General features: G+C 38.0%; 1 protein-coding gene across 1 annotated transcript in view; it reads right to left on the bottom strand.

The window, feature by feature from the left end:
- Positions 1 to 20969, bottom strand: part of LOC131401998 (centrosomal protein kizuna-like) — a 304927-nt gene extending 283958 nt beyond the window's left edge. Inside the window, 1 exon segment of the mRNA XM_058537009.1 lies at positions 20717 to 20969. Within this exon segment, the coding sequence (XP_058392992.1) occupies positions 20717 to 20926 (210 nt within the window). The 5' untranslated portion in view covers positions 20927 to 20969.
- Between the last annotated feature and the right edge of the window lie 505 nt (positions 20970 to 21474).

Raw genomic sequence — 21474 nt, forward strand, 5'->3', positions numbered from 1 at the left:
CTGTAGGATCCCGTGGGTTTAGGATGTATACCACACCATTAAATGTGATATTTTCTGTACAATATTTTCTAAATGCACTTTTTGAGATAGAGGAAATTCACTTCTATTTCTTGTTTGCTGAGGGTTTTTACTATGAATGGACATTAAATTTTGTCAAATGCTTTGTCTTCGTCTATTAAGATGATCATATGATGTTTTTCCTCAATTATGGGAAAATGTGGCAATTAACATTGCTTGCTTTCCAAATTTTAAACCAACTTAGCCATGTTGTTAATATATTGTTGAATTTGATTTGATAACTTGGTCAAGAATTTTTGCATCTATGTTCGTGAAGAATATTGGTCTTTTTTCTTTAGCTGTCTTTCTTAGCTTCTGATATCAGGGATATGCTGGCTTCATAAAACAAATTGCATCCTGTTCTCTTCTCCTCTATTTTTCAAAAGAGTTTATGTTAAAATGGTGTTATTTCCCTCGTATATGTTTGACAGATTTCACTTAGTGAAGTTATCCAAACCTGGAGTTATATTCATGGAAAGGTTTTTGATTAAACATACAATATCTTTAGTAGATATGGCCTAATTAAATTGTATGCTTTTATGTCAATCTTGAAAACGCAGGTCTTTCAAGAAATGTATTCCTTTCCCTTAAGTTGTCAAATTTATGCTAACAAGTTCTTCACAATATCCCATTATTAACCTTTTATTTTCTGTAGTAATGCCTCCTCTTCTGTTACTGATATTAGTAGTTTGCAATTTCTCTTTTGTCTTGGCCAGTTTTACTAGGAGTTTATTAATTTTTCATACTTTTTGATTTTCCTATTATTTATACATTTTCTATTCTATTGAGTTATTCTCTTTATTTTATAATTTGCTTTCTTTTAAATATTCTGAATTTAATTTGTTCTTTTTTTTCCTAGCTTCTTAAGTTGAAGCAAAAATCAATGATATTACAACTTTCTTTTTCCCTAATATAATTATTTAAACCTATAAATTTCCCTCTATGTACTGCATTTGGTACATCCCACAAATTTCAATATCCTATGTTTTCATTACATTTTAATTAAAAATATATTCTAATATCTATTTTATTTTCTTCCTTGCCCATTTTTATTCTGAATAATTTTGTTTAATTTCTAAATATTTGAGAAATTTTGAGATATCTTATTTTTATTATTTCCTAATTTAATTGTTGTAGACAATTTTTTTTCTTAATTGTTTCAGTCTTTCAAATTTACTGAGATTTATTTTATGGTTAAAAATATAATTTGTCCTTGTAAATTTTCATGTGCACCTGGAAGAAATATATTTTCTGCATTCGAGTCTAGTGTTCTAGAAATATAAGTAGTTTAAGTTGGTTCATGCTGTTGTTCCAACCTTTTATATATTTTCTAATATTTGAATTTATTTAAAATAGTGTTCATTTCCTGATATAAATTGGACTTAAGTCTCATACTATGTAATTTTATTTTTTCAGTAAATTATTGTTATGTATGATAAAAAAAATAGAAGCATACTATAAGTTGAACAGATGCCTTCTCTATATTATTTATCATTTATTACCACAATAGTAATATTTAAAGGACTTCACTTCTGCAAATGTCATATTTCTTATCTGCATCATCATTTTCACATTTTCTACTTGATCAGTGCATAAACATGCTTTACTGTCCCCCATTTTAAAGAAAGCAAACAAACAAACAAAAAAACTTCCCAACCCTTGTCCCCTCCAACAAGAACCTGAATTTTCTTCTCTCCTTCTCAGCACTCTTCCTTCAAGGAAAGGACTAAACTTGCCATGTCTCATTCTCATCTTCCATTCTCCTTTCAATTCATTCCAATTTACTTTCTTTCCAATAACCCACTAAAGAGCCATTATGAAGGCCATGTGTTTTTTTTTTCATCTTTTTAATACAACTTTTAATAATCTGATTGATTGTGAAATGCAGTGTTCAATTCTACAAATAGTAGAAGAAATAGCAAGATACATGAGACTGTTATACATAAAAAGTTTTCTTACAAAACATATGCAAACAGCTTTGAAAAAAAGACTGAAGACATCATCCTTGATAATTTTCTTCTATATTAAAAAAATCTCATAACTAATGTTATTTTTAATTTTTCTTTTAAAAAATTAGATTTAGGTACAATTTGCTGATGTCTTTTCTATATACTTCTTTTACATGAACTTTTACTAGTATTTGATAATTTTGACCACTTGAAACATCTCTTCCTCTATGTTTTCAATATGTCACACTCTCCTAGTTTTTAACCTTCTCTTCTTAACTTCTAAATTTTTAGAATATAAAGTCTTGTCCTAGTTCCTTTTCGTTTTTACTAATTGATCCCAACTATTTCCATGGCTCTATATATCATCTCTATGCTTATAATTTTGGATTTGTATCTCCAGCCTGGCCTTTTCTCCTGAGCTTTAAAATGGAGTATCCAACTGCCTATTCCAAGAGTCCGTGTGTATCATAAGGGACAGCTCAACTTTAGCTAGGCCCAAACCAAAAATGTGATTCAACCTTTCTTAACACCTCATTCTTAAATCTACTCACTGTTCTTTCAAGCTTTCCTCACCTCAGTTACTTGGGACAAAAATTTGGAGCTCAATTTATTCCTTTTTTTCCTCATTTTCCTGCCATCTGGTAGCCATACTGTCTTTCAAAATTACCAGTCTGATCATGTTACTCTCTGCTGAAAATTTTTTAGTGATTTCCCATTTCATGTGAGGTATAAACCATGTGTACCCTGGTCTCTAATGCTCTATGTGATGTGCTCTCCTTCTGCTCAGATTTCACCCCCTCCTCTCTTCCTCTTTATTCTCCAGGCTCCAGATGCACAGCCGTTCTTTATGTCCCCCAAATACTCTAAATGCAATCTCATCTCAGCACATCTGCAGGAGTTAATCTCTCTTCTTGGGATGATCTGCCTTCAGATCTTCTTAGAGCTGCCTCTTCATTGTTCGATTGTTTACACCAAAGTTACCTTCTCAGAGTCCCAGACTCATCCCATACTCTCTTCCACATCCCCTTTATTTATTTCCTTCATGGTACCTGAGTACCTGGCTTTACTGTCCATCTTCTTCCACTACAGTAAGTTGTTTCCTACTGATCACTCAGTTTAGATGTGTCTCTGACACTTAGAAAATTCTCAGATGATATTTTATCAATAGAACTTCCGCCTTCACAAAATGGAGAGAAATGAGCATGGCTTTTAGGGTTAGATAGTCTACCCGGAGCTTGACCTTAACTTACTGTGACCTGAGTGAGTGACAGAACCTCTAAGGCTAAGATTCCTCGTCTAATATAAGAATAATAGCATTTACTCAATATGGTCATTCTGAGGTTTAATGAAATAAAATGTGTGTTTCACTAGCAGGTAGTAATTATCCAAAAAAGTTAGCCAGAGAAACTATTTTTGTTGTTCTTAGTAGTATTTACAACACTAGGTTCAATATGGACTTTACTCTTTGTTTTATAAATTCATTTGACTAACACATAAGAGAGTATCTACTAATTTATCAAACATTATTTGGGGACCAAGATGTATGAAGATAAAGGATCTCACAGTCTTCTAAGTAAGACATGGGTAATATGAGTCATATATAAATATTCTACTAATACACACTCTATGATACACATTTGTGCATATATTATATATCTAGCCATATATAGACTATTTAATAGATTACACATACAAAATGTAACTGTAATACTAAATGGCAAGTCCTGTATAAGCACAATAGTAGCACAAGGCGAAAGTGATGTATTTCACTTAATGTCTTCCGGTAGCATAACAAGTGTACTTTTGTCATTGTTTTAGTCATCTCCCTTTTTTTAAGGAATGTATTTAGAATCTGAGCTTGTCAAAAAGATTCTGTAAAAGTGACATCAGCGTCATGGCGGAGCGAGCTTTCCCGTAAACTCTTCCCCTGATAAGATACAACAAAAAGAACAGTCACAGACCAACAACGGAATGCTAGACAGTGAAAAGCAGGATCGGAAAGATCCACACTGCTGCACATCTGAGAGTGGAACATGCTGGGCCCCTGGAGGAAGTGGGGAGAGGTAAGGAGAACTTTTCTGCCTCCCCATCAGACCAGCGATCCTGGTCTGCTCGGCTCCCAGAGAGGGGGGAGGGGCGGCCCTCTGCAGGGAAACCATAGCCCTTTGGGCTCTCTCAGCCAGTGGCAAACTCCCACACAGAGGACTCAGAATTGCTACAGGGTACCATCAATATCTGAGCACCCCAGAGAGTGGATAACGAGGGGCGAATGAGAAGCCCCCCACGCCAGGGGCCCAGTGGGCAAAAGAGAGAGCACCCCCCTTCCCGCAAACCGGACCCTGCAGCTCAGCCGACCAAACCAGACCAAGTGACCTGTGGATCGAGGATGGCAGTGAACAGCTGGGGCAGAGCACAGGGGCCTCAGATTACACAGCCCTTTACCCCCACACAGTGGCGGCGGGTGGAAATTACAACCAGAGATTTCCAGGATGAGGAAAAACAAAGCCAACGCAGGAACCGCAATGCAAAGATACATGAAATCCCCAGACCAGAAGGAAAATGACAAGCACCCAGAAACCAATCCTGAAGACAGAGAAATCCATAACCTAAATGACAGAGATTTCAAAATAGCTATCATAAAAACACTCAACAAAATACGAGACAACACAAACAATTCAATGAGATTAGGAGTTTCTTCACAAAAGAGATTGAAATCATAAAGAAAAACCAATCAGTGCTGATGGAGATGAAGAACACAATGGAGGAGATAAAGGAGAATCTGGAGTCTTTAAAGAACAGAGCTGACAATATGGAGGAAAGAATTAGCATTTTAGAGGATAGCAATACAGATATGCTCCAGATAGAAGAGGAGAGAGAACTAAGACTAAAAAGAAATGAAGAAAGTCTCCGAGAAATATCTGACTCTATTAGGAAATGTAACATAAGAATTATAGGTATTCCTGAGGGAGAAGAGAGGGAAAGAGGAACAGAGAGCCTATTCAAGGAAATAATAGCTGAGAATTTCCCAAATCTGGGGAAGGAGCAGGAAATACCAGTAAGCGAAGCCAACAGGTCACCTAAACATGTCAACAGGCAAAGGCCCACACTATAACACCTAGTGGTAAGGCTAGCCAGAGTCAATGACAAAGAAACAATATTAAGGGCAGCTAGAGAAAAACAAAAAATAATGTACAAAGGAACTCCCATCAGGGTCTCAGCGGATTTCTCAACAGAAATTTTACAGGCTAGGAGAGACTGGAATGATATAGTCAAAATACTGAAAGACAAAAACTTTCAGCCAAGAATACTCTATCCAGCAAAAATATCCTTCAAATATGATGAAGAAATAGTAACTCTCCCAGATAAACATAAACAAAACCTAAGGTAGTTCATGGCCATGAGACCCCCACTACAAGAAATACTCAAGAAGGCCCTCCGGCCTGAAAAAAAGAAGAGAAAGGGAATACAAAGCTTGGAGCAAGGAGAAAAATAGGTAGATAAACTCAGAAAAATAGTAGATCTTTACCAGAATAGGTTAGCAATCACTTAAATAACAAAATCAATGATCAAAGGAAGTTATTCACCAAAAATAAATTTAACCTCATCACTGAAAATACATAGCCACAACACAAGATAGAATAAGGTATAACAGAACGACTTAGAAGGGGAAGAGGAAAGTGATTGAATTGACTTAGTATAAGGAAATAGAAGGCCATCAGATAATGGACTATCTCATACACAAGATTTTTTACACAAACCTCAAGGTAACCACTAAACAAATAATCAAAACAAAATCACATATGATAATCAAAGAGAAAACTAGAAGAGACATGAGACAGAACAACCAAACTGAATTGGCAGTCCGAAACAAATGGGACAAGAAACAAAGGAAATGCAAAAGAACCAGAAAATAAGTGACAAAACAGTAACATTAAGCTCTCATATATCAATAATTACCATAATGGAAAGGATTGAACTCTCCAATCAAAAGATACAGAGTGGCAGGATGGATTAAAAAGCAGGACCCAACAATATGCTGCCTCCAGGAAACACATCTCAGCTCTAAAGACAAGCACAGGCTCAGAGTGAAAGAATGGAAGACAATACTCCAAGCTAATGGCAAACAAAAGAAAGCAGGTGTTGCCATACTCATATCAGACAAAGTAGACTTCAAGATAAAACAGGTGAAGAAAGACAAACAGGGAAATATATAATGATAAAAGGGACACCCCACCAAGAAGACAAGAAGACACTTTTAAATATATATGCACCCAACATAGGAGCACCAATGTACATAAAGCAACTATTAACAAACCTAAAAGGAGACATTAATAACAACACAATAATAGTAGGGGATCTTAATACCCCACTTACATCAATGGATAGATCATCCAGACAAAAAGTCAATAAAGAAATAGTAGAATTAAATGAAAAACTGGACAAGATGGACCTAGTAGACATACAGAGCACTCCATCCAAGAACAGCTGACTACACATTCTTCTCAAGCGCACATCGAACATTCTCAAGGATAGACCATATGTTGGGAAACAAAGCAAGCCTCAATTAATTTAAGAAGATTGAAATAATAACAAGCATCTTTTCAGACCATAATGCTATGAAACTGGAAATGAACCATGAAAAAAAAACTGGGAAAGTGACAAAAATGTGGAGATTAAACAACATGCTACTGAACAACTAATGGATCATTGATGAAATTAAAGGAGAAATCAAAAACTATCTGGAAACAAACGAAAATGAACATATGCCATACCAAACCATATGGGATGCAGCAAAAGCAGTCCTGAGAGGGAAACTCATAGCGATACAAGCCCACCTTAACAAACAAGAAAAAGCCCAAATAAGCAACCTTAAATTACACCAAACAGAACTAGAAAAAGAAGCCCAAAGTCAGCAGAATGAGAGAAATAATAAAAATCAGAGCAGAAATAAAGGAAATTGAGACCAAAAAACAGTAGAAAGGATTAATGAAACAAAGAGTTGGTTCTTTGAGAAGATAAACAAAATCGACAAACCCTTAGCCAGGCTTACTGAGAAAAAAGGAGAAAAGGCTCAAGTAAATAAAATTAGAAATGAAAGAGGAGAAATTACAACGGATACCACGGAAATACAGAGGATTATAAGAGAATACTATGAGAAATTATATGCCAACAAATTGGAAAATCTAGAAGAAATGGATAAATTCTTAGACTTATACAATCTCCCAAAACTTAACCAAGAAGAAATGGAGAATCTGAATAGACCAATCACAAGTAAAGAGATTGAAATAGTAATCAAAAACCTCCCAAAAAATAAAAGTCCAGGACCAGATGGCTTCTCCGGTGAAGTTTACCAAACATTCAAGGAAAATTTAATACCCATCCTTCTCAAACTATTCCAAAAAATAGAGGAAGGTGGAACACTTCCTAAATCATTCTATGAGGCCAACATCACCCTGATACCAAAGCCAGACAAAGACAATACAAAGAAAGAAAATTACAGGCCAATATCACTGATGAACATAGATGCAAAAATCCTCAACAAAATATTGGCAAACCGAATACAGCAATACATTAAAAAGATCATGCACCATGATCAAGTGGGATTTATACCAGGGACGCAGGGATGGTTCAACATCCACAAATCAATCAACGTGATACATCACATCAACAAAACAAAGAATAAAAACCACATGGTCATCTAATAGACGCAGAGAAGGCATTTGACAAGACACAACATCCATTTGTGATAAAAACTCTCAACAAAATGGGAATAGAAGGAAAGTACCTCAACATAATAAAGGCTATTTATGACAAACCCACAGCCAACATCATGCTCAACGGGGAAAGACTGAAAGTCATTCCTCGGAGAACAAGAACGAGGCAGGGCTGCCAACTCTCACCACTCCTGTTCAACATAGTACTGGAGGTTTTGGCCAGAGCAATTAGGCAAGAAAAAGGAATTCAAACAGGTAATGAAGAAGTGAAATTCTTCACTATTTGCAGATGACATGATTTTATATATAGAAAACCCTAAAGAATCCATTGGAAAACTATTAGAAATAATCAACAACTACAGCAAAGTTGCAGGGTACAAAAATCAATCTACAAAAATCAGTTGCATTTCTGTATGCTAATAATGAACCAACAGAAAGAGAGCTCAAAAAGATAATACCATTTACAATTGCATCAAAAAGAATAAAATACTTAGGAATAAATCTTACCAAGGAGGTGAATGACCTATACAATGAGAACTACAAGACATTATTGAAAGAAATCGATGATGACATAAAGAAACGGAAAGATATCTCATGCATGTGGATTAGAAGAATAAACATAATTAAAATATCTGTATTACCTAAAGCAATCTACAGATTCAATGCAATCCCAATCAGAATCCCAATGACATTCTTCACAGAAATAGAAAAAAGAATACTAAAATTTATATGGGGCAACAAAAGACCCCGAATAGCTAAAGAAATCCTAAGAAAAAAGAACAAAGCAGGAGGCATCACAATCCCTGACTTCAAAACATACTACAGAGCAATAGTAATCAAAACAGCATGGTGCTGGTACAAAAACAGACACACAGATCAATGGAACAGAATTGAAAGCCCAGAAATAAAACCACACATATATGGACAGCTAATTTTTGACAAAGGAGCTAAGAACATACAATGGAGAAAGGAAAGTCTCTTCAATAAAAGGTGTTGGGAAAACTGGACAGCCACATGCAAAAGAATGAAAGTGGACCATCTGCTATCACCATTCAAAAAATTAACTCAAAATGGATCAACGACCTGAAGGTGAGACCCGAAACTATAAAACTCATAGAAGAAAATATAGGCAACACACTATTTGACATTGGTCCTAAAGGAATCTTTTCGGATGACACGCCTACCCAGACTAGGGAAACTAAGGAAAAAATAAACAAGCGGGACTTTATCAGATTAAAGAGCTTCTACAAGACAAACGAAACCAGAATCAAGATGAACAGACAACCCACCAGCTGGGAGAGAATATTTGCAAAACATACATCTGACAAGGGGTTGATCTCCATAATATATAAAGAACTCACACAACTGAACAACAAAAAGGCAAACAACACGATCAAAGAACAGGCAGAGGAAATGAACAGACACATCTCCAAAGAAGATATACATATGGTCAATAGGCACATGAAAAGATGTTCAACATCATTAATCATCAGGGAAATGCAAATCAAAACAACCCTAAGATATCACCTCACGCCCGTTAGAATGGCTATAATCACCAAGACAAAAAACAACAAATGTTGGAGAGGATGTGGAGAAACAGGAACCCTCATACACAGCTGGTCGGAATGCAAACTGGTGCAGCCTCTATGGAAAACGGTATGCATATTCTTCAAAGAATTAAAAATAGAGATGCCCTATGACCCAGCCATCCCATTACTGGGAATCTATTCAACAAACCTGAAATCAACAATTCAAAGAGGCTTATGCACCCCTATGTTCATTGCAGCATTATTCACCATAGCCAAGAAGTGGAAGCAACCTAAGTGTCCCTCGACTGATGATTGGATCAAGAAGATGTGGTATACTACTCAGCCATAAAAAAAGACAAAATTGTCCCATTTGCAACAACATGGATGGGCCTGGAGAGTATTATGTTAAGTGAAGTAAGCCAGAAGGAGAAAGACAAACACCGTATGATCTCACTCATATGTGGAATATAAACCAACACATGGACAGAGAAAACTGTATTGTGGTTACCAGGGGCTATGGGGGTGGGGGATGGGCACAAGGGGTGAAGGACAAACAAAAATGTACAACTCATTTCACAGTGTTAAAAACCATTTAAAAAAAAAGATTCTGGAAAGCATACATGGCAAACCAAAACCTGTATAAGCCCTTCCTTCTGCATCCTCAGAAAGAAACCCGATTATATAAAATTACAAAGATGTGGCTAAATTAGTCAGATGTCTACTGTAGTAATCAATTTATTAATTTTGATGTACATACTAATTTAAAATAACACCTCATGAAAAATAATATATTTATTATTTAGAGATACCTTTTTTTTTACTCTTCCATTTCACAAAGTAAGTTTATTCAAACTTGTCACAGGTATTCTTCGAAATCAGTAACACTGTAATCATCAGAGCCACTTTCTTCCAGAGCATATTATCTTCTAAGTTGTTGGATCTGAAGCAATTGTTAAAAGCATGTAAGATGCCATCACTGGAAAATTTATGCCAAGTTGCAAGTACTATTTCCATAACATATAAGTAGCTTGTTTTTATTTTCCTTTTTTCTTTGTACTATATTTTCTTGAAATTCATAATATAACTCTTTCTAAATAGTTTTTTAGAGTGTTCTTTAAATGCATATGTACAACTGTATCCAATATTTGAGACCATAATCCCAGGAATAATTACTAAGTCTATGTTAAGATTCTTTGCATTTTTAAAAACTGATTTCATCAGTGACCTCTCTAAGCTTCCAAAATTAGCATCAGTTGACATCATTTCAGGTAAATATGTCTCTCTCAGACACTAGTGTGTCATCAAAATAATTAAGGAACGTTGTAATAAAAATGGCTAATATTCATTGGGTGCTCACTAAATGCTAGACACTGTTCCATAGCCTTACATGCACTAACTCATCTAGTTCTCTCAGTGACCACATGGGGTGCTATTTTTCTCTTTATTTTTATGGATGAGAAAACTGAAGAATGGAGAGGTAAAGCAACTCACTAAGCTCGCACTGCTGGTCCAGACTGCAGCCAGATTCGGCAGGAGCAGCCAAGCTCTGAGTCTTACTCTGAACTACCATCCAACACATCCCCCTGGGTCATGAGGGCACAACACGAAATAGTGTAGAAGGATGCAAACCAAATTACCTGATGGATAACTTAGGGAGGAAACACATTCATCCCCTTATCTTCAAGTGTATATTGTAACTGATCTCATTGATGTAAAACTTCTTCCAGGTCTGTCCATAGGCACATCTGTAAACTTGGACCGTCTACCCTGGTGGCTCTACTGTCCCTCGCAGGCCCCCAGTTCTCTAGGTGTCTACCTTCCTTTGCACATCAGGTCCATACTTCTCTCTGAGAAGGGTTTCCTTCTTGACAGTTCTGCAACGGACTGAACGTTTGTGTCCCGCCAAAATTCATATGTTGAATCCTAACTTCCAATGTGCTGGTGTTAGAAAGTGATTAGGCCATGACAGTGGAGCCCTTGCGAATGGGACTAGTGCCCTTCTAGAAAGAGGCCAGAGATACTAGCTTGCTCTCTTTCAGCCACGTGAAGACACAGCAAGAAGATGTTCATCTGCAACATGGAAGTGGGCTCTCACCAGGACCAGACCACGCTGGCACCCTGATGTCCGACTTCCAGCCTGCAGAACTGTGAGAAATAAATGTCTGTTGTTTATAGGCCACCCAGTCTGTGGTATTGTGTCATAGCAGCCCAAACAGACTAGGACGAGTCCCTAGTTCAAATTCTAAATGATGGGAAATAAATGCCCAGTTCTTGTGTCCTTTGCATACTGCTGGTGTTGGAAGCTGGACAGCCTTGAAGGGGCTTCCTTTCTGGTGAGAACCTCAGGGTGACAGTCGAGTCCCCTAGCTAGAAGGGAGACGGGTGGAGCAGTTTCCTTTGGAGGAGGAAGTGGGGGAGCAGGCACCAGCTGTCACACCCAGTACCTTGCCCACTTGCCAGAACCAAGTAAAGCGAGGAAAAGTCCATGCGAAAGTAGTCACACTGCCAAGATGAGGTGTTACAAAAATCTCAAAAGCCAAAAGTGCTTTCAAGGTTTTCTTTGTGCCATTTTAAGGATTGCTCTGAACGACAGATAGCACTCTGCAGGGCATGCTGGTGAATTGCTCTCTTTTTGCTTGTATACATAGTTCTCAAACCGTTGTCTGTGGACTACTTTTGGACTGCGTGTGTCCGAATACATAGACAGCTCCTTAAAAATTCAGATCCTGGGAATTTACCATGAGCAATTTTGCTTCAGCAAGTATAGACTTGGGCCTAAGAGTCTAGATTTTTAAAACCTCCTCTGGGGTAATTCTGACAAGCAATCAGGTTTAGAACCACTGATATGGTGCCAGATATAAGTATACATTATTTCTGTTCAGAACAATGAGTTTAATTCCATTCTCTTTTTCTTCTTGTTCTCTCAACTGCACTGCACTCTCTTTATTGGTAGAACTTGCTTCATACAACAGAGAACCTAACACAGTTGCTCAGCCTACTTCTCATGCTCAACTTTAGCTTTGCGGAACAAAAGCCTCGAGAGGGCTGTATTCAAAACACTCGGGAGAAACGCAAAAACCTAGTCTACGCGCTGGCTTCGCAGAAGACAGAGGGCTCGGCGCACCTTAAACCTCACCTTAAACTTTTTTGATCTTTCATCTTGTTTCAACCTCAAACTAACTCACATGAACTCAGGATTGCATCTCACAATCCATGCTTCTAATTCTAAAACTTAACCAAAAGGAATGAAACACTGGGTTTTCAGATAAAAAAAAAAAAACAGCTTATGACAGGAAGGTGGCCCGGGAAGGTTAGCAAAACTTTAAAGGAACCACCACAGCATTGCTTAAATAAATAAATAGCATTGGCTTTTATGAAAAGAGAGAAAAAGAAATGTTTAACACTTAACAGCTTTTCTCCACCGCAAGGAGAACTCCTACAAGTGATATATGACAACCCTTCTGGAACTCTTTAAACCTCTCCAGCCTCAGTTTAAACTTGAAATATTTCTTTTCCAGTGTATACACGTTGACTTTTGAACCCTTGGGCCCAGCTGACTAATCTGAGCTTCAGAGAATGAAGCAGAAAAGGGGAACCTGAGACTGCCAGGCCTTCAGTGGGGGAGGATTATGGAGGAACCGAGAGGGTTCTGATGGCTACACAGAGTCAAGGGGAGGGATGTTCCAAAGTTTCCTAAGAAGGGAAACCTTGCACTGAAGTGGGAATTCGATTTTACATGATGGCAATGTCTGTGCTGGTTTCACCAATTCTGGTGTCCCTGAGGGATGAACTGGTGTGACACCACAGGACAGAAGTTTCAGTCACTTTCAGGACTTAAGGAAGGTGAAACCTTTCAGCCTAGGCCCCTGTGAGCCAGTCAAGGGTCAAGTCTAGAAAGGCTCGGAGCCTGAATCCATCCAATGTGGTTGCGTTCTGTTCCAGCCAAGCTCCTCTGGACCCCAGCTGGGAAAAGGGGACCTCAGATCTAGTCAGATCTAGTCATCGCAGCTTCCATAGGTCGCCATGAGGCACGTAATAGCCCAGGCGCCGTCACTGGACCTCATAGTCGCCCTCCTTCTTTCGCTGGCAGACAGTGACTTGTGAGGTGAGGAGAGTGCATCAGAATGGTCCAGTCAGTTGCCCAGTATGGGAGACTCCAGGGGAAGGAGATGCCAAAGTCACAGAGACCCGATGCCTCCTGTGTCTCCTTCTTCCTTTTGTCCATTTAATTTTCACCCTCAGTCCTTCTTTTCCTTCCCTTTTCCCTCTTTTGGCTCTCTCTCCCTCTCTTTCCCCTACATGTTCTAGCTTAATTGAGGTATTAATGACATACTGTAAACTGCATACATTTAAAGTGAACAATTTGATACATTTTGATTATAACTTATTCAACCAACACCACAATCAAGAAAAGGAATGCCCACCCTCCCCAAATTTCCTCATGCTCATTTTAATTCCTCCTTCCCTGCCATTTGCAAACATATTCTCAGTCCCAGGCAACCAGTGATCCAGTATATGTCCCTATAGATTTTCCTGTATTTTCCAAGAACTTTTATAAATGGGATCATATACTATGTACTCATTTTTTACTGGCTTCTTTCACTCAGAATAATTATTCTGAGATTTATGCTTGTCATTGCATGTACTATGAATTCATTCCTATCCCCAACCCTTCCATGGCAGCACTGTGCACACGCCCGAGCGCTTCCCAGGTTGGCGTGAGAGCCCATAGTACTGCTGCATCCCCAAAAGTAGGAATGCGCCTGGTGCAACTCTGGGAGGGGTTGGCGGCAGCCCTGGACCCGCACATGAATGCTTTCCTGGATGGTTGGAAAGACCCCCGTGCCACTGGAGTCCCAATGATCGGCCAATGCTCAGACCCGTGAAGAAGCCCCACCCACCAAGCACAGAGGCTGGCGTGAGCATGAGAAAAGGCAGCAGCAGATACGCACACATGCAAATGCTCTCCCAGATGCACACACACCCATAGTAGTGCTGCAGTCACACAACTGGGTACTTGCCTCTGTGTGGTGGCAGCTCTGAGCCCAGTGTGACTGCTTTCCCAGCGGGTGGGAACACCCACTGTACCCACACAACTTCCAGCATATGGGGGGGATCAGAAACACAGCTCTTGCTTCCCCCACAGCAGTAGCAGGTGGAATCTGCGACCTGATACTACCACAAATACACAGGCAAAAGATAAGTTCATCAAACACCATAGGAAACTACAGTAACAATTCAGAGCAGAAGGAAATGACAAATCTCCAGAAACCAACTTTGAAGTCACAGAAATTTACAATCTAAATGACAGAGAATTCAAAATAACTGTCATAAAGAAACTCACCAAGTTACAAGAATGTTCAGACAGTTCAATGAACTCAGGAATAAAATTAATGAGGAAAAGGAATACTTCATCAAAGAGACTGAAACTATTAAAAAAAAACAAGCAGAAATTCTGGATATGAAGAACATAATTAATGAGATAAAAAAGAATCTAGAATCTTTAAAAAATAGAGCTGATATTATGGATGAAAGAATTAGTGATTTAGAGGATAGAAATATAGAAATGCTTCCAGTGGACGAGGAGAGAGAACTCAGATTTTTAAAAAATGAAGGAATTCTTGGAGAAATATATGACTCAATTATAAAAGCAACCTAAGAATTATAGGTGTTCCAGAGGGAGAAAAGAGGGAGAAAGGAGCAGACAGCTTGTTCAAAGAAATAAGATCTGAGAACTTCCCAAACCTGGGCAAGAACCGGAGTTATAAATACATGAAGCCAACAGAACGCCTAATTACATCAATGCTAAAAGAACTTCTCCAAGGCATATAATAGTAAAAATGGCAAAAGCCAATGACAAAGAAAAAATATTAAGGGCAGCAAGACAGAAGAAAATAACCTAGAAAGGAACCCCTATCAGGCTTTCAGCATATTTCTTGACAGAAACTTTACAGGCAAGGAAAGAATGGAATGATATATTAAAAATACTGAAAGAAACTTTCAGCCAAGAATACTCTATCCAGTGAAACGATCCTTATGATACAATGGAGAAATAAAAGTTTTCCCAGATAAACAAAGGCTGAGGGAGTTCATCGCCACTAGATCTCCCATACAAGCAATGATCAAGAACGCCCTCAACCTGAAACAAAAAGAAGGCAAATGTCTACAAATCTTTGAGCAAAGAGATAAATAGACAGACAAAATCAAAAAGCTACAGCTCTGTTTCACAACAGGGTAGCAAATACTTAATTATAACTTAAAAGAAGAAGGGAAGGAAAGCATCAAAAGTAACTATAAACACTTCAACTTAGTCACAAATGCACAACACAAAAATGAATAACTTGTGACAACAATAACTCAGAAGGAGAAGAGGAAACGGATGGAACCTGCTTAGATTAATGGAGATAAGAGGCTATCAGAAGATGGACTATCTCATCTATGAGATCTTCATACAAACCTCACAGTAACCAGCAAACAAAAAATCAGAGCAGAGCCATATATCATAAAAAAAGAGAAACGTCCACAGAAAAACCCCAAAATGAAATGGTAGTCAGAAACACAAAGGAAGAGGAATAATGGAAATATAGATTAGGTGGGATTAAGCACTCATGTATCAATAATCACTCTAAATGTAAATCGATTGAATTCTCCAAGGAACAGACACAGAGTGGTGGGGTGGATTAGAAAACAAGACCCAACAATATGCTGCCTCCAGGAAACACATCTCAGCTCTAAAAACAAACAGGCTCAGAATGAAGGGATGAGAGACAATACTCCAAGCAAATGGCAAATAAAAGAAAGTAGGTGTTGCCATACTTATATCAGACAAAGCAGACTTCAAGATAAAAAAGACTATGAGAGACAAAGAGTGGCAATATATAATGATAAAGGGGACTTTCCACCAAGAGGACATAATACTTATAAAGATATATGCACCTAACACAGTAGCACAAAGGAATATAAAGCAACTATTAATAGACCTAAAGGGAAAAATTAACAGCAACACAATAATAGCAGGGGACCTGACCACCCCACTTACATCCATGGATAGATCATGCAGAGAAAGGCAACAAGTAAATAGTGGAATTACATGAAACATATGATCAGATGAACTTAATCGATATATGTAGAGCATACCCTCCCAAAACAGCAGAATACACATTCTTCTTAAGTGCACATGGAACATTCTCAAAGATAGACCATATGTTGTAAAACAAGGCAAGCCTGAATAAATTTAAGATTGAAATCATATCACACTTCTTTTCTGACCACAATGCTATGACACTAGAAATCGACTACAAGAAAAGGGATGGGGTAGTCACAAATATGTGGAGACTAAAGAACACACGACTGAAGAACCATTGGATCAATGAACAAATCAAAGGAGAAATCAAAAAATACCTGAAGACAAATGACAATGAAAAGACAACAAAACAACTCTTATGGGATGCAGTTCTAAGAAGGAAATTCATAGCAATACAAACGCAACTCAACAAACAAGAAAAATACCAAATAAGTAACCTTAAACTACACCTAATAGAACCAGAAAATGAAGAACAAATGAAGCCCAAAGTCAGCAGAATGAGGGAAATAATAAAAATTAGAGCAGAAATAAATGAAATAGAGACTAAAAAAACAGTAGAAAGGATCAATGAAACAAAGAGCTGGTTCTTTGAGAAGACTGAAACAAAATTGACAGACCCTTAGCCAGACTCACTAAGAAAAAAAGAGAGAAGGCTCAAAGACATAAAATTAGAAATGAAAGAGGAGAAATTACAACAGACATCACAGAAATCAAAAGGACAATCAGAGAATACACTGAACAACTTACATGCCACCAAATAGGATAACCTAAAAGAAATAGATAAATTCTTAGATTCCTACAACCTCCCAAAGCTGAATCAAGAAGAAATAGAGTAAATGAACAGACCAATCACAAGTAAAGAGATCAAAATGCTCATCAAAAATCTCCCAAAAAACAAAAGTCCAGGACCAGATGGCTTCTCTGGAGAATTCTACCAAATATTCAAACAAGATTTAATACCCATGCTTCTCAAACTATTCTAAACAGTTGAAGAAGATGGAACACTTCCTAATTCATTCTATGAGGCTAACATCACCCTGACAGCAAAAGCAGATAAGGACAGCACAAAGAAGGAATATTACAGGCCAATATCACTGATGAACACAGAGGCAAAAATCCTCAACTAAATATCAGCAAATCGAACACAGCAATATATTAAAAGGATCATATACCATGATCAAGTGGAATTTATACCAGGGATGCCGGGATGGTTAAACATCCACAAATCAATCAATGTGATGCACCACATTTACAAAATGAGGAATAAAAGTCACATGATCCTCTCCACAGATGCAGAGAAAGGATTTGACAAGATCCAACATCCATTTATGATAATAACTCTCAATAAAATGGGTATAGAAGGAAAGTACCTCAACACAATAAAGGCCATATATCACAAACCCACAGCCAACATCATACTTAATGGTGAAAAACTTAAAGCCACTCCTCTGAGAACAGGAAGAAGACAAATGTGCCCATTATCGCCACTCCCATTCAACATAGCACTGGATGTTTTGGCCAGAGCAATTAGGCCGGAAAAAGAAATAAAAGGAATCCAAATTGGAAAGGAAGAAATGAAACTCTTGCTGTTTGCAGATGACATGATTGTAAATATAGAAAACCCTAAAGAATCCATCAGAAAACTATTAGAAATAATCAACAACGACAGCAAAGTTGCAGCGTACAAAATCAACTTACCAAATCAGTTGCAATTCTATACTCTAATAATGAACTAACAGAAAGAGAACTCAAGAATACAATCCCATTTACAATTGCAACAAAAAGAAAAAAGTGTCTAGGGATAAATTTAACCAAAGAGGTTAAAGACCTATACAATGAAAACTAGAAGACATTATTGAAAGAAATCAATGATGACCTGAAGTAATGGGAAGATATTCCATGCACATGGATTGGAAGAATAAACACAGTTAAAATGTCCATATTACCTAAAGTAATCTACAGATTCAATGCAATCCCAATCAGAATCCCAATGACCTTCTTCATAGAAATAGAACACAGAATCCTAAAATATATATGGAATAACAAAAGACCTCGAACAGCCAAAGCCATCCTGAGAAGAAAGAACAAAGCTGGAGGCATCACAATCCTAACTTGAAAATATATTACATAGCTATAGTAATCAAAATGGCATGGTACTGGCACACAAGCAGACTCATAGATCAATGGAACAGAACTGAAAGCCCAGAAAGAAACCCACACATCTGTGGTCAGTTAATCTATGACGAAGGAGCCAAGATCATACAATGAAGAAAGGAAAGTCTCTTCAATAAATGCTTTTGGGAAAACTGGACAGCCACATGCAAAAGAATGAAAGTAGATCGTTATCTTCCACCATACACAAAAATTAACTCGAAATGGATAAAAGACTTGAATCTAACACTTGAAACCATAAAACTCCTAGAAGAAAATATACGCAGTACAGTCTTTGACATCGATCTTAGCAGCATCTTTTCCAATACCATGTCTACTCAGGCAAGGGAAAGAAAAGAAAAAATATACAAATGGGACTACATGAGACTAAAAGGCTTCTGCAAGGCAAAGGAAATGATGAACAAAACGAAAAGACAGGGCCGGCCCCATGGCTTAGTGGTTAAGTGTGCGCACTCCGCTATTGGCGGCCCAGGTTCGGATCCCGGACGCGCATAGATGCACTGCTTGTCTGGCCATGCTAAGGCTGCGTCCCACATACAGTAACTAGAAGGATCTGCAATTATGACATACACCCATCAACTAGGACTTTGGGGGAAAAAAAGGAGGAGGATTGGCAATAGATGTTAGCTCAGAGCCAGTCTTCCTCAGAAAAAAAGAGGAGGATTAGCACGGATGTTAGCTCAGGGCTGATCTTCCTCACGCAAAAAAAAAGGAAAAGAAAACCCACCAACTGGGAGAAAATATTTGCAAATCACATATCTGACAAGAGATTAATCTCCAAAATATATAAACAACTCATACAACCCAACAACAAACAAACAGACAATCCAATCTAAAAATGGGCAGAGGATATGAACAGACATTTTTCCAAAGAAGATATACAGAAGGCCAACAGACACATGAAAAGATGTATAACATCACTAATTATTAGGGATATTCAAATCAAAACTACAATGAGAGATCACTTTACACCTGTCAGAATGGCTATAATTCCCAAGACAAAAAATAACAAATGTTGGAGAGGATAAGGAGAAAAGGGCACCCTCACACACTGCTGGTGGGAATGCAAACTGGTGCAGCCACCAGGGAAAACAGTTTGGAGATTTCTCAAAAAATTAAAAATAGAAATACCATACTTTTCAGCTATCCCACTACTGGGTATTTATCGAAAGAAATTGAAATCAACAATTCAAAGAGATTTATGCAGCCCTGTGTTCACTGAGGCATTATTCACAATAGCCAAGACATGGAAGCAACCCAAGTGCCCTGCTACAGATGAATGGATAAAGAAGATGTGGTATGTGTTATATACAATGGAATACTACTCAGCCAGAAACAAAAGACAAGATCGTCCTGTTTGCAACAACCTGGATGGACCTGGAGGGTAAGATGTTAAACGAAATAAGCCAGACAAAGACAAATATGCATTATTTCACTCATATGTAGAAGATAAACATACACAGGGATAAAGAGAACAGATTAGTGGTTACCAGAGGGGATGGGGGTTGGGGGTTGAGTGAAAGAGTTAAAGGGGCACATATGCATGGTGATGGATGAAAGTTAGACTACTGTTGGTGAGCACCATGCAGTCTATACAGAAATTCACAAATAATAATGAACACCCAAAATTACACAATGTTAAAACCCTTTATAATTTCAATAAAATAATTAAAAAAGAAAAAAATAATTCATTCTTTTTTATGGTTATATAGTATTCCACTGTGGGGAAATACCACACTTTGTGTATCCGTTCACCAGTAGATGGACATTTGGGTTGTTTTCCATTTTTGTATACTATAAATAGGTTGTTATCAACATGTGTGTACAAATCTGTGTATAGACATACGGGTTTATTTCCCTTGGATGGATTCCTAGGGGAGGAATTGCTGTGTAGACGTATGTAATTATTAAATACGCATTCAAGCTATTTTTCACCAGCACTCGATGAGAGTTTCAGTGACTTGACATCTTCAACAACACTTGCTATAATCAGTCTTTTTAATTTTAGCCATTCTCAAGTGTGGTGGAATCTCATGATGACTGTCACTTTCATTTACCCAATGACTCATGTTGTGAAGGAGAAGGCGAGCCACACACAGACTGGGAGAAAACATCTGCAAAACATATCCCTAGAAAAGGACGTGTATTTATAATATATAAAGAGCTCTTACAACCCAATAGTAAGAAGACAAGCAACACGTCATGGCTTACCAGGAGACAGCAGATCAGGCCTGTGATGAGCACCAGGAGGCCCGCCAAGCAGATGAGGATGAGGGCCCAGAAGGGGTGGTCTGGGGAGACAAGTGGTGGGGTGAGCCACCTCCTGTCATTGCCCCAGGGCTCCTGCTGACCCCACTGTGCCTCAACCGTCCTTGACAAGGCTTGGCCAACTTTCCTCATAATCCAAGACCCTGTGTGCATGGTTCTCTTCGATGAGGCACAGCATCAAGATACTCACCAGCTACCATGGGCTGGGGTTTCCTGCAGGTTTACCAGGCTTCTCAGTCAAGGTGTCCTCTCTGTTGGGAGAATATTCTGGAAGTGAATCAAATGGAGAGTGCATGTGAGTGTGGTTCACTCTTTTTAATAGAACTTTTAGACCCAGAAAAATAAAGGGAACAGTCTCATAAACATCCATCATCTAATTTAACCATGTATATTCCATCCAATTAAAACAACATTTTATCAATGTATAAATTATTAACACTTGCCAACCTTGATTCATCCCATGTTTTCAATGAAATATTAAAGTCAAGTAGACATCATCATGTTTCACCCCATTTTAGTTTCCATCTCTAAAACGTGAGCACACATTCCTACAAAATCCAAGGCCATTATCACAGAACAAAAGTTTAATAAATTAAACCAAATTCATACCTCTGGGCACAGAGGACTGAATTTGAGCTGGACTTTCTTATGATAGCTAGGGGGAGAATGGGTCATCACAGTTGGCAAGCCTATGGGATCTC

This window comes from Diceros bicornis (assembly GCF_020826845.1).
Source record: "Diceros bicornis minor isolate mBicDic1 chromosome 3 unlocalized genomic scaffold, mDicBic1.mat.cur SUPER_3_unloc_1, whole genome shotgun sequence".
Lineage (NCBI taxonomy): Eukaryota > Metazoa > Chordata > Mammalia > Perissodactyla > Rhinocerotidae > Diceros > Diceros bicornis.